Below are 14,852 nucleotides of genomic sequence, written 5' to 3' on the forward strand. Positions count from 1 at the left end.
TACTTGCCCAATATATCTCACTGGTTTGAAATAAAAATCAAATGAGAATATACATATAAAGTGTTTTACAAACTTCCACACATTATACAAACAAAAGTTATTATGATGATTGTGGCCCATGCCCACAGACTTAGCCCAGTCCCAGATTTTAAGAATAACCCCAAACCACACTCTAGATGGAGCAAATTAAGGGAGCCCTAGCTAAATAATTCAGACACCACAGATTATGACAGTCTAGCTGTTTCTCTTGCTGTAAACTTATAATTGCTCTCAACATTATAATAACTGGATCCTGCTTTATTCCTGGGGGAAAAATGAGGTACTCCTCAAAAATAAATGAATAAATAAATCAAACCAAGAAAGTTTTATCTTTCAGATTTCTGCTTTATAATACCAACCCATCTGCCCCTGGAATTGATCTCTGTCTTCCTCTCTCTTGCCATCTTAGGAGATCTGACCTGAATCCACACCCCGTAGATGGGGACCAGCCTCATATTTCTACGACTCTTCAGTTTCATCTAGCTGCCTGGTTTGTCACCACACTCTCTAGGTTGTGGCTTAAGAAACAGTTCAGCTATTTAAAAGATTTAGACTCAAGCTAACAAATTCTTTTCTAACCATGATTATCTACAAATAGAACAATATGTCTTGTGAGATAGAGTTCTGTATCCCTTGAGACAATCAAGCCACAGACACCCACCCATCAGCCGAGTTTCTGTGGAGGGCACTGCTGCTTTGGCTGGGAGGTCAGACAAGATCTCTCTACAATCCCAGGTCACCTGCTTAATCATTCTGCTACTCTGGGTCTCGGGTCTCTGATGCTTCTAGAGTGGCAATGGAGAAGACAATATATGGCTCCTGACATTGTTGCATCTTAGCACACAAAAAAATTATTCCTGTAATGAATCCAAAAGACACTACTTGCCTTATTTGTTTATTGTGTCTGATTTCAATTAAGTGAAATGTACTTCAGAAACACAAATGATCTGCGTGTGTGGTTGTTAAAAATTATTACTGCAGTAATATCCTTGTTAGAGACAGCAGTAATTAGATTCAGGAAATGGTACCATTAGCTCAGAAGAGTTTTGTTGTAAATCACGCAGTAAGCCATGTCCCAAACCGAGCATGCGCAAAGAATACGGTATTTCTAATTGTACTTTTACATTAGTTAGCACACTATTCTCAGTTCAATACCCAAAACTCAGTATAGTGTAGCTATAAATTAATCTCAAACTAAACTAAAATACAAATGATGCAAAAGCTTGACAGCCCTTTATAATATTTGGAGAAGCAGTCTATTTGAATTTGGTAAATAAAGTTATATTATTTTAACATTAATTTTTTTTCTTTTACTTTTATGCTCGTTTCATATTTTCCTTCAGTTTTATGAAAGAGAATAAAACATCTTCACATTCCTTTTAAGGTAACTTGAATCCTCTGGTACTGCAGAAAATGACTAATTTTCCCAGTCTTTTCATGTTTACTTGTGGTTACAGAATAACAAAACCCACTGATTTGGATATTTGTGATCCACTATAATGTAGTAAATCCTTTTGTATCTTGGTTGAACTTCTTTCATGAATGTTGGGAGACAAATGGAGATTAGGATAAAGACATAGTAATTATTGGGCAGAATAATGGGTGTGGATTATAAAACTGAACTGTTAGGAATTAGGAGGAAAAAAATAAGGATGGAGAGAGAAAGTGGTATGGAGACAGGAAAGTAATATGTCCAGAAGACAATTTACCAGTGGAGTCATGGCTTGCCAAAAACCACTGTAGTTAAGGTCAAGAATTGACCCAACTTTAATAAATTGGATAGTATTTAGGAGAACTCCAGCCAAAATAACTGTGCAAGCTAATAATTTACACATCCACAGTTCCATGTATGCTGAGAGAAGACAGGAGCTTCCTGAGACAAAAACTGCTACAAGGCAAAAGCAGCAGGAGTGTCAGGATAGTTGCTTTGGTTCCCTGAACCCAAGACCCACATCCAAGATGGAAGGCCGGGGTGGAGCCTGCAAGCACGGCACAGTGACCTGCAGGAGAAAGACCTTGAATTTAGGGAATCCAGTTCTCTAGCCAGCAGTAAGCAAGCCTGTCCTTTGTCCAGAGGGAAACAGGACTTAATGCAGAACTATGTGGTGCATTCCAGAGATGAGTTACCTGACATCTCAGGATTGCCAGCCAAATAATTAACCCTAAGTCGTGACCTTGGGGAAAGAAAAGCATTTTGTGGTGTTTGTTAGCACACTCAGCAAGCCATGTAGGAATACAAGGGGCCCACAGAGGATGCCTCTCAACAGAGAAGAAAGAAGTGGTTCTCAAAGTGTGGGATGTGCAGACCAGCACTGCTCAGGCACTTATCAGAAATGCAGTTTCTTGGGTCTCATTTCAAACTTACTTGTCTTGGTCCATTCTGGCTACTATACCAAAATACAACAAACTGGGTAGCTCATAAACAGCAAACATTTATTTCTGACAGTTCTGGAAGCCAGGAAGTCCAACATCACTGCACCACCAGCCCGGGTGTCTGTGACAACCTATCTCCCAGGTCACAGACAGCATCTTTTCACAAGGTCCTCAAATGGTGGAAGGGGTGAAGGGGTTCTCTGGGGCTCTTTTATAAGGGAACTCATCCCATTCATGAGGGCTCTGGCCTCATGGCTTAATCACTTCCGGGTTCTGCCTCCTAATACCACCACATTGGGGTTAGGATCTCAGCATACAGATTTTGAAAAGACACAGACATTCAGACTACAGCATTAATGAAGCAGAAATTCAGAAATTCAAGTTTAACAAGCCCACTCAGTAATTTTGAGGCCCATTAAAGTTTGAGAACCAAGATCGTAATGGAAAGAATTCTTGACAGCAGCCAGGATTCTGGGTCTAGTTAGGGCCCCCACCAACTACCTAGGCAGGTCTTTCAATCTGTCTGGGCCTTAGTATCTTCACCTATTACAGGATAAGTGTAGGTCATTTCTGATTTCTTACTGCTCAAATTTGACAAAGTCCTATATTCCTTGGCATGTAGCTTTCTAAGTGTTGCCTAGATTAAAGACCTTGAAATGCACATGGCAAGTATTGGTAAAGCCAAGAGAGATCAGCTGTCAAAGCAGGTCTCTAAGATTTCCTTAACACCCTGCAGAGCCTTGAGTCTGGAGCTAGCCTCACGGGCTCCCAGAACTGATCTGTTGGCAAGCTGCAAGTGAAACGGTACCTCCAACACATGTGAAGTGACCAAGCTGGAATAAGCTGGTGTACAGACTCAGAAGATCTGTTTATGACCTTATAGTGGACCTGTCACTGAAAGGAATGCTGGCCTTGTGTCCTCTGACCTCAGCATTCCCTTTCTGTAGGCAAACTGCTAGCAATCATAAACAGTTTTGCTGGGAGAGCATGGATTTAGAACAGAATGTTTATTGAATGTTCTCAGATGGCCTGATGTGTCCAGGTCAGAACAGGAATGTGCCTGTCATCACAGTTCAGGTTCACTTCCAGGACCTGGACACCTTCTGAGGACAGTCCTGAGTACACACAACTGAGCTGCCCTCCAAGACTGTCCTGTTTTCTCTGCTTGCAGTGCCAAACAAGTCTCTTTCTTTGACTGCTTTAATAAGCTTCCGTTATGCTCTAGTCCAGTCTCAAAGACCTAGAAACCTTCTGCCTCTCTTTAGTGATTGCATATTCTCTGCCCTGATCATTGAAGTCTTGATTAGAGTTAAAATGAAAAGACAATCTGATCACCATATTTTCAAGTTTCTGATTGGGTTACTACACTTTTATTTTTTCCCATGTTTCTTGCCTCCTGCAACCCCTATACACTAAATGGCCACTGACTCAGGAATGGACACTGTTAAGCCTCCAAGAACTCTATGATGGAACAGTTGCCTTCATTTGTAGCCATCCCAGTGAGTTATTAGCCATCTTGATTTTCATACCATGTGGTTTTTGTGATATGATTCTCTTAGCCTTAAAGTATATATAACTTTTGCTCCAAGAACTTACTAATAGGAAGCAATTTTTAACTTGTAATGAACAGTAGCTGCCAGGAATCTGTTTATGTTATTTAGAAATTTGAACTGAATTGAATTTATCTCTTTGAAACAAGGATTTTTAATAGCCAAATACAGTCACATTGTCTATAAAAAGAGAATGGCTGAATCATTACTCAGTAAAAATGATAGGTGGGGACACCAAACATAGAAAACTCCCTGCTCACAGGACTCTGCTTTCCTATAAAATGTTATAGAGCCTGTGTTATCCACATTTTTTGCTTTTATAGACGCTATCTAAAATATGGCTTATCTATATTTCTCTAATTACTTATTAGTTAAAAATCTCCATTAGAAAAAAAGACAACAGAAGCATTTCTAATATTAAAGAAGTTACAAGACTTCTTAAGAGTATGACTTTTTTGCTAGAACTATAAATAAGGTATGTTTATTCATATTGCTTTACCTATGAAAAGATGTTCAACATCACTAATTATCAGGGAAATGCAAATCAAAACCACAGTGATAGATCACCTCATACCTCTTAGAATGACTATTATGAAAAAGAGAAGAAAAAACAAATGTTAGAGAGGATATAGAGAAAAGAGAACACTTACGCACTGCTGATGGGAATGTAAATTGGTGCAACCACTATGAAAAACAGCACAGAGGTTCCTCAAAAACTAAAAAATGGCACCACCATATGATCCAGGTATTCATTATAGGTATTTATGTGGAGAAAATGAAAACACTAATTCAAAAAGATACAGGCACCGCTATGTTCATTGCAGCTTATTTACAACAGCCAAGATATGCAACCTAAGTGTCCATCAATGGGTGAATGGATAAAGAAGATGCAGTATCTATTTATACATACATATAGTAGAATACTACTCAGCCATAAAAAAGGAAATCTTGCCATTTGCAACTACATGGATAGAACTTGAGCATATAATGCTAAGTGAAATAAGACAGAAAAAGATAAACATTGTATGATTTTACTCATATGTGGAGTCTAAAAAACAAAACTCATTGATACAGAAAACAGATTGTTGGTTATCAGAAGGGAAAGGGGGTAGATAAGTGTGTGTGAAAATTCTGAACAGCCATCTATAAGGTGATGGTTACTAACTAGACTCACTGTGGTGATCACTTTGTAGTGTATACAAAGACTGAACTATTACGTTGTCTATCTGAAACTAACATAATATTATATGCCAATTTTACCTCATATATATATATATACTATATATATATATATAGTATATATATATATGTATATGTGCACATGAGGTTTACTATTAAATGTGCTTTCCCTGCAGATTAACACTATCCCTTTCATTTGTGTCAAATAGAAGTAAATAGCTTGGTTCAAGAGAATCCAGGATCATCTGAGTGGTTCTTTTTGTCATTTTTCAGAAATAGGAGAAATTGAGTTGATAAAACATTCATCATCAGAATTTGTTTTAAAAGTATCCAAGCTCCCAAACAGGCATTAGATAAATTGCACACTACTCAAGAGAAGGAAGGCACAGTTCGATTCACATTATACTAAACCAATCAGCTCCTTAAGTATCTGCCTTTCTTGAGAAAAAGGCAGCAAGAATGTCACAGTTGTTCCCATTCTCCCACGCTTTTAGAAGCAAACACCAAGCCTTTTCTCAGACAAGAAGTTCTATGGAAACCTTGCTGAATACATTTTGCCATTGTTTTTAGATGAGGAGAACTGTATTCGTGATTTGTATCCATACTGTTAATAATACCTAATTCACAATGCAAAGTTAATGAAGCTTTTGTTTTATACCAGTGGCAGGCAGACGCTTTGAAGCTTAATGGCAAGGAAATAAGACCTCAGTAAATTATTTTCAAACTTACCTTTCTTCTTCCTAGGATAATTACTTGTATGTAATCATTTACAATCAAGGAGCAAAGGAAGAGGTAAGGAGAAATCATACTAGGGGAAATAGAATATACACAAAAATCAGAGTGTTTTTTTCTCCTCAACAAAATGAACGGTTGCTAAACAAGCACTCATTACCTCTTTTGAGATGTACAGGATGGTGTAAGAATATACTAAATTAATGTCATCAACCATGACCTACCTTGAAGAAACACAATGATTAGTAAACTTTTCACACAGCCGCTGTGGCATTTTAAGCACATCTGTAATACGAAAAGCCATCAATAGAGGCCTTGGAGGAAAAAGTTCAGTTGCAGTCACATGAAGAACCTTATTGCTTCCCTGCACACAAGTGTTGTCAATCAAACCCCAACTCACAATGCCTTATGTTTACATGTCAGCATCAGTGTGTCAGTTAAAGTGTACTTTATTTTTTAAGGTATTCATCTTCACATTAACAATGAATGATTTTGGGCATAGGCCTACAGAAAATGTACAAAACTCCCTTTACACTACACAAAGACTAGCACACCTACTTTGTACCTGAAGTTCAAAACTGTGCTTTAAAGACTAATTAACTCTTGCCATGTATATGAACACAGCCTGAAACTGCCTGAAGAACATATTGAAAATTATATGTTCAAAACGTATGTGTGATCAGCAAGTATATAGTATAGAGAGGGTGAGGAAGAAGAGCGGGAGGAGATAAAGAAAGGAGTGAGGGAGAGAAGAAAAAGTGAGGGAGAGAAAGAGACAGAAAGAATAGTAAGATACCAAGTTATACTTAGGCCTTGCCCATATAGACTCTTTCCTAGAAAATTTCCTAGGAACATAAATTGTTAATGCTTTTGACTGTGGAATAGACTATTAATGTTATATATATATATATATATTTTGTTTTGTTTTGTTTTTTTCAATTACTTTTTTTTTGGTATCATTAATCTACAATTACATGAAGAACATTATGTTTACTAGGCTCCCCCCTTCACCAATTTTAATTGTTTAGGAAAGTTTTCAAATCAAAATTAGGTATGAATTACTAGGATTATATTTATAATAGCAAGGATTACAAAGCACCTCTAAGAGTCATTTGAAAAATGATTGTCCCTGATTCTTTAATTATATGCATTCAAACATTGTAAGTGGCATTTGTAAACTTTTTTTTAATTTTGGTATAATTAATATACAATCATATGAGCAACACTGTGGTTACTAGATGCCCCCCATTTTCAACTCCGCACCACATACCCCATTACAGTCACTGTCCATCAACATAGTAAGATGCTATAGAGTCACTACTTGTCTTCCCTGGGCTGAACTGCTTCCCTGTGCAACCCCCTACATTATGTGCTAATCACAATGCCCCTTATTCCCCTTCTCCCTCCCTTCCCACCCATCCTCCCAAGTCCCTTTCTCCTTGGTAACTGCTGGTCTATTCTTGGGTTCCGTGAGTCTGCTGCTGTTTTGTTCCTTCAGTTTTTGCTTTGTTCTTATGATCCACAGATGAGTGAAATTATTTGGTATTGTCTTTCTCCACCTGGCTTATTTCACTGAGCATAATACCCTCTAGCTCCATCCATTTGCTGCAAATGGTAGGATTTGTTTTCTTCTTATGGCTGAATAATATTCCATTCTGTATATGTACCACATCTTCTTTATCCATTCATCTACTGATGGACACTTAGATTCCTTCCATTTCTTGGCTATTGTAAATAGTGCTGCAATAAACATAGGGGTGCATATGTTTTTTTGAGACTGGGATCCTGCATTCTTAGGGTAAATTTCTAGGACTGGAATTCCTGGGTCAAATAGTATTTCTATTTTGAGCTTTTTGAGGAACCTCCATACTGCTTTCCACAATGGTTGAACTAATTTACATTCCCACCAGCCATGTAGGAGGGTTCCCCTTTCTCCACATCCTCACCAGCATTTGTTTTTCTTTTTCTTTTGGATGTCGGCCATCCTAACTAGTGTGAGGTGATATCTCATTGCGGTTTTAACTTGCATTTCCCTGATGATTAGCAATGTGGAACATCTTTTCATGTGCCTGTTGGCCATGTGAATTTCTTCCTTGGAGAGGTGTCTGTTCAGGTACTCCACCCATTTTTTAATTGGGTTATTTGCTTTTTGGGTGTTGAGGTGTGTGAGTTCTCTGTATATTTTGGATGTTAACCCCTTGTCAGATATGTCATTTACAAATATATTGTCCCATACTGTAGGATGCCTTGTTATTCTGCTGATGGTGCCATTTGCTGTACAGAACCTTTTTAGTTTGATGTAGTCCCATTTATTCATTTTTGCTTTTGTTTCCCTTGCCTGAGGATATGGCTGAGGAAAAAGATGCTCATGTTTATATTCAAGAGATTTTTGCCTATGTTTTCTTCAAAGAGTTTCATGTTTTCATAACTTACATTTAGGTATTTGGTCCATTATGAGTTTACTTTTGTGTATGGGGTTAGAAAATAATCCAGTTTCATTCTCTTAGATGCAGCTGTCCAGTTTTACCAACACCAGCTGTTGAAGAGGCTGTCATTTTCCCATTGTATATCCCTAGCTCCTTTATCATATATTAATTGACCATATATGCTTGGGTTTATATCTGGGCTCTCTAGTCTTTTTCATTGTTCTATGGGTCTCTTCTTGTGCCAGTACCAAATTGTATTGATTACTGTGGCTTTGTAGTAGAGCTTGAAGTCTGGGAACATAATCCCCCCAGGTTTATTCTTCCATCTCAGAATTGCTTTGGCTATTTGGGGTCTTTTGTGGTTCCATATGAATTTTAGAACTATTTGCTCTAGTTTATTGAAAAATACTGTTGATATTTTGATAGGGATTGCATTTAATCTGTAGATTGCTTTAGGCAGTATGGCCATTTTGCCAATATTAATTCTTCCTATCCATGAGCACGGGATGTGTTTCCATTTATTAGTATCTTCTTTAATTTCTCTCATGAGTGTCTTGTAGTTTTCAGAGTATAGGTCTTTCACTTCCTTGGTTAGGTTTATTCCTAGGTATTTTCTACTTTTTGATGCAATTGTGTGATTTCTCTCTCTGCTAGTTCATTGTTAGTGTATAGGAATGCCACAGATTTCTGTGTATTAATTTTGTATCCTGCAACTTTGCTGAATTCAGATATTAGATCTAGTAGTTTTGGAATGGATTCTTTAAGGCTTTTTATGTACAATATCATGTCATCTGCAAACAGGGACAGTATAACTTCTTCCTTGCCAGTCTGCATGCCTTTTGTTTCTTTGTGTTGTCTGATTACCATGGCTAGAACCTCCAGAACTATGTTGAATAAAAGTGGGGAGAGTGGGCATCCTTGTCTTGTTCCTGATCTTAAAGGAAAGGCTTTCAGCTTCTCACTGTTAAGTATAATGTCAGGTGTAGGTTTGTCATATATGGCCTTTATTATGTTGAGGTACTTGCCCTGTATACACATTTTGTTGAGAGTTTTTATCATGAATGGAGGTTGCATGCTTTTCCAGCATCTATGGAGATGATTGTGTGGTTTTTGTCCTTCGTTTGTTGATGTGGTGGATGATGTTGATGGATTTTTGAATATTGTACCTTCCTTGCATCCCTGGAATAAATCCCTCTTGATCATGATGGATGATCTTTTTAATGTATTTTTGAATTTGGTTTGCCAATATTTTGTTGAGTATTTTTGCATCTATGTTCATCAGGGAAATTGGTCTGTAATATTATTTTTTTGTGGTGTCTTTGCCTGGTTTTGATATTAGAGTGATGCTGGCCATGAAGAATGAGTTTGGGAGTAGTCCCACCTCTTCTACTTTTTGGAAAACTTTAAAGAGGATGGGTATTAGGTCTTCACTAAATGGTTGATAAAATTAAGCAGTGAAACCATCGTGTCCAGGAGTTTTGTTCACAGATAGTTTTTTGATTACCAATTCAATTTTGTTGCTGGTAACTGGTCTGTTCAAAGTTTCTGTTTCTTTCTGGGTCGGCCTTGGAAGGTTGTATTTTTCTAGAAAGTTGTCCATTTCTTCTAGGTTATCCAGTTTGTTAGCATATAATTCTTCATAGTATTCTCTCATAATTATTTGTGTTTCTGTGGTGTCCATAGTGATTTTTCCTTTCTCATTTCTGATTCTCTTTATGTGGGTACACTCTCTTTTTTTCCTGATAAGTCTGGCTTGGGGCTTATCTATTTTGTTTATTTTCTCGAAGAAGCAGCTCTTGCTTTCATTGATATTTTCTATTGTCTTATTCCTCTTGATTTTATTTCTGGTCTAATCTTTATTATGTTCCTCCTACTGACTTTGGGCACCCTTTGTTCTTCTTTTTCTAATTTCATTCATTATGAGTTGACATTGTTCATGTGGGATTGTTCCTCTTTCCTGAGGTAGGCCTGTATTGCAATATACTTTCCACTTAACACGGCTTTTGCAGTTTTGAATTATTGTTGTCATTTGTCTCCATATATTGTTTGGTCTCTGTTTTTATTTGGTCATTGATCCATTGATTATTTAGGAGCATGTTGTGAAGCTTCCATGTGTTTGTGGGCTTTTTCGTTTTCTTTGTGTAATTTATTTCTAGTTTCACACCTTTATGATCTAAGAAGCTAGTTGGTACAATTTCAATCTTTTTTAATTTATTGAGGCTCTTTTTGTGGCCTAGTATGTGATCTAATCTTGAAAATGTTCCGTATGAACATGAGAAGAATGTGTATCCTGTTGCTTTTGGGTGGAGTGTTCTGTAGATGTCCGTTAGGTCCATCTGTTCTAATACATTGTTCAGAGCCCCTGTCTCATTACTTATTTTCTGTCTGGTTGATCTGTCCTTTGGAGTGAGTGGTCCGTTGAAGTCTCCTAAAATGAATGCATTGCATTCTATTTCCCCCTTTAATTCTGTTTGTATTTGTTTCACATATGTTCATGATCCTGTGTTGAGTGTATAGATATTTATAATAGTTATATCCTCTTGTTGGAACCACCCCTTTATCATTATGTGATGTCCTTCTTTGTGTCTTGTGATTTTCTTTGTTTTGAAATCTATTTTGTCTGATACTGCAACTCCTGCTATTTTCTCCCTATTAGTTGCATGAAATATCTTTTTCCATCCCTATCCTTTCAGTCTGTGTATGTCTTTTGGTTTGAACTGAGTCTCTTGTAGGCAGCATATAGATGGGTCTTGTTTTTTAATCCATTCAGTGACTCTATGTCTTTTGATTGATGCATTCAGACCATTTACATTTAGGGTAATTATCAATAGGTATGTACTTGTTGCCATTGCAGGCTTTAGATTCGTGGTTACCAAAGGTTCAAAGGTAATTCCCTTACTATCTAACAGTCTAATTTGACTCACTTTGTATGCTATTACAAACACAATCTAAAGGTTCCGTTTTTTTTCCCCTCCTTTTACTTCCTCCTCCGTTCTGTATATATTAGGTATTATATTCTGTATTCTGTCTATCCCTTGATTGAGTTTGGGAGTAGTTGATTTGATTTTTCATCTGCTTAGTAATTAATTGTTCTACTCTCTTTGCTGTGTTTTTGTTTCTTCTGGTGACAGCTGTTTAGCCTTAAGAATACTTCCATTTATAGCAGTCTCTCCAAAATTCACTGGAGAGATGGTTTGTGGGAGGTTAATTCTCTCAGCTTTTGCTTATCTGGAAATTATTTAATCCTTCCTTCACATTTAAATGATATTCTTGCCAGGTAGTGATTCTTGGTTCGAGGTCCTTCTGCTTCATTGCACTAAATATTTCATTTCACTCCCTTCTGGCCTGTAAGGTTTCTGCTGAGAAGTCTGATGATAGCCTGATGGGTTTTCCTTTGTATTTGATCTTATTTGTCTCTCTAGCTGCTTTTAGTAGTCTGTCCTTATCCTTGATCTTTGTCATTTTAATTATCATATTTTCTTGGTGATGTCTTCCTTGGGTCTCTTGTGTTGGGATGTCTGTGCACCTCCATGGCTTGAGAAACTATCTCCTTCCCCAGATTGAGGAAGTTTTCAGCAATTACCTCCTCAAAGACTCTTTCTGTCCTTCTTTCTCTCTCTTCTTCGGGTACCTTATAATGCCAATATTGTTCCATTTGGATTGGTCACACAGTTCTCTCAATATATTTTTATTCTTAGAGATCCTTTTTTCTCTCTATGCCTCAACTTCTTTGTATTCCTCTTCTCTAATTTCTATTTCCTTTATCATCTCCTCCACTGTATCTAATATGCTTTAAAATCCCTCCATTGTATGTTTTATTTCAGATATGGAATTTCTTAATGACTGAATCTCTGTCCTAAATTCATCCCTGAGTTCTTGAATATTTTTCTGTACCTCCATGAGCATGTTTATGATTTTTATTTTGAACTCTCTTTCAGGAAGATTAGTGAGTTTAGCTTCATTTGGCCCTTTTTCTGATGTTAGTGTGATTTTTGTTTGAACTAGGTTCTTTTGATGTTTCATATTTGTATGTGGCGCCCTCTAGTGCCCAGAAGCCCTGGTCTCTGGAGCCACTCAGCCCCTGGAGTGATGTTGGGGGGTCACAGGGGAACAGTGTTGGTGCCTGAGGGGAGGAAACAGCTGTTTCCTGCTTCCCAGCTGCATTGCCTTTCTCCACTGTCAGAAGCAGTGGGCTGAGCACACAGGTGTAAAGCCTCTGTGCTTCGTGTCTGTAGCTGCCATAGATGGGACCTCCCTCTGACTGGCCTGACGCCAGGGCCGGGACAGCCAGTTTTTGAGCCAGTGCCAGCAGCCAGAAGGAAGTTGCAGCAGGTTGCATATCACAGTGGGGGGACCTCAGAGCTGAGTAGCCATCCATGGGGGATGGAGCACCTGAAGCTCCTGAAAGTTCCCAACCATCTAGATAGAGTACACCCAGACAACCTTGTCCACCTATCCCTTCTCCTATGCAGCAAGCTCCGTGAAAATCTCGCCCTTTTAGCAGTCCTCTCACTGCTAGGAAGCCTCTCAGCTCACCTGCCTTTCCTTTATCCCGGAACAGCTGGATGTGGATCCCCATCCTCCACAAAAGGCTGGAATCTCAGTCTCTCCAAGTATTCCACCTGTCTTAGCTTTCTAAACCCACTAATCTCCAGAGCACCATGCAATATAGGTTTTTGTGCTCCCAAAACAGATCTCCAGGGCTGGGTGTTCAGCAGTCCTAGGCTTCCACTTGCTCCCTGCTTCGTTTCTCTTCGTCCCGCCAGTGAACTGGGGTGGGGGAAGGGCTTGGGTCCTGCCGGATCAAGGCTTTGGTACATTATCCTGTTTCGTGAGGTCTGCTCTGTTATCCAGGTGTATGCAGTCTGTGCAGCCTTCTTTCCTGTTGCTCTTTTAGGATTAGTTGTATCAACTATATTTTCATCTTATATGTGGTTTTGGGAGAAGTTCTCTGTCTCACCTCTCATGCCACCATCTTGATCCCAGCATTTGTAGATTTAATGTATTTTATTTACATTGTATCTTTAAATATTTCATTTGGGGTTCAGCAAACAGAATCTTTCTGAGAATAAAAAAATTCTTAAAATCTAATAAATTAAAAATACCACTATGATGACCTAAGATTCTCTTAGACTTTACAATATCATGCACAAACAGAAGATTCGGATGTAAAATTTCACATTGTAGAACTATATCCTATGTCTCAATTAATGTTTTAATTGTATATTCTAAACTGAAATCACAAGGCTGTCACACTAGTAGCCTAAATTCTCTTACATAACAAGCATTTATGGTACCAAATGTTCAAAGATTTTTTTTTCTTAGCACAAAAATATTAGTACTATGATTTCCATTCTTTTAAAGATTACATTTTTAATCCTTAATCTTCCTAGAATTAAAAAGATATGTACTCCCTAAGGAAGACAACATTTCAGTTAAATGAAATTACTGAGATGGACATGTTTTTGAGTGTGGCAGATGGATACCCACGCAGGAAGAGAAAGTACCATCCCGGTTCACTGAGTTCCTTTAAACCAGTGATCTCCACCAGGCATTTGGTCTGTAGCTGCACAGTGATTCTCACCACCCCAACTGGCATACTCAATCTTTTTCATAATCTCTAGAACATGGGCTTCAACACTTTAATAACAGATCAAGTTACCTAAGTCTCTGGCTACTCAGCAACTATTGGGAAAGGCAGCCTGTGCATCCAGTCTCCCTGCTCTCACGCAGCCACCTAAGAATGGGCCCAGGGCCTGAAACACTTCCTTGAAATAAAGAACCTTCACAGCCTGAGTTGGTTTCATCACCTTGGTTGGAAGTACCTTCCCATTGATGAGTGTTCCTTTGTTCTCTTTAATGTGTGTATCAGTGGTCCTCAGACATGCCCCCAGCTTTCAGTGTTTCAAACCCTGGAGGCAGGCTCAGGGTAGATCTACTGCAGCAAGAGAGGGATATGCAAAAGCATTGACCTACATTGGCTACCAGGGACACTCTAGTCATGAGGGACCAAAGGACACTTTTGGAGCTGAAAAACATTGTTCCTTACTACGCTTGACAGTGTTAGGTTTTCCTTGACATCTCTAACACCAAAATACATTGGACAAAAATGTTTGGAATCTCCCCAGGGATTGATAACTGGTGCACCTCAGTATTGATAAGTGAAGTACGATGTTCTTCTCAACAGCAAGTCCCATCCAAATTGATACCTTGATGCTCATATCTTGGACTCTTAAGACATAATAGATTTTCCATCTACCACAAAAAACTTTGAAGTTGATGGGATAATAGATGTAATTGTATTTTCTATCTGAATATAAAACTTGAACTTGATAGAATATGAAGGTAAATACATGCCTTCCCCACTACTGAAACCTCACATCATTTTATCTTCATATTCATATTCAATTTCTCAATTCAATTCTTTGACCAATTGAATTTTAACTCTCTGTGGTGTTTCTGCCTCATGACGCACCATGAGTCTTTCACTGTCCTCCTTGTATCTAGCTTTTTCTTTTACAACCAAGATTGTATAACAGATCAGAGCATATTG

At 38.2% G+C, this 14,852-nt stretch overlaps 1 protein-coding gene across 19 annotated transcripts in view; it reads left to right on the plus strand.

Annotated features, from left to right (window-relative positions):
- The window catches only part of RALYL (RALY RNA binding protein like), a 772,862-nt gene that overhangs the window by 670,506 nt on the left and 87,504 nt on the right, over window positions 1-14,852 (plus strand). For 10 of the 19 annotated variants that reach the window (XR_012128296.1, XM_073229778.1, XM_073229768.1 and 7 more), the window contains one exon: window positions 5,886-5,933. The exons of 7 other annotated variants lie outside the window; for them this stretch is intronic. Coding sequence is in view for 9 of the 12 variants with exons in the window: in XM_073229768.1 (XP_073085869.1) it covers window positions 5,886-5,933 (48 nt within the window). In the remaining 3 variants the exon portion in view is untranslated. Of the gene's footprint in view, window positions 1-448; window positions 1,315-5,885; window positions 5,934-14,852 lie in introns of those variants that run through there. 2 more of the 19 variants (XM_073229775.1, XM_073229771.1) reach the window with 2 other exon arrangements.

The sequence above is a fragment of the Manis javanica genome, chromosome 2 (genome assembly GCF_040802235.1).
Source record: "Manis javanica isolate MJ-LG chromosome 2, MJ_LKY, whole genome shotgun sequence".
NCBI classification, from domain to species: domain Eukaryota; kingdom Metazoa; phylum Chordata; class Mammalia; order Pholidota; family Manidae; genus Manis; species Manis javanica.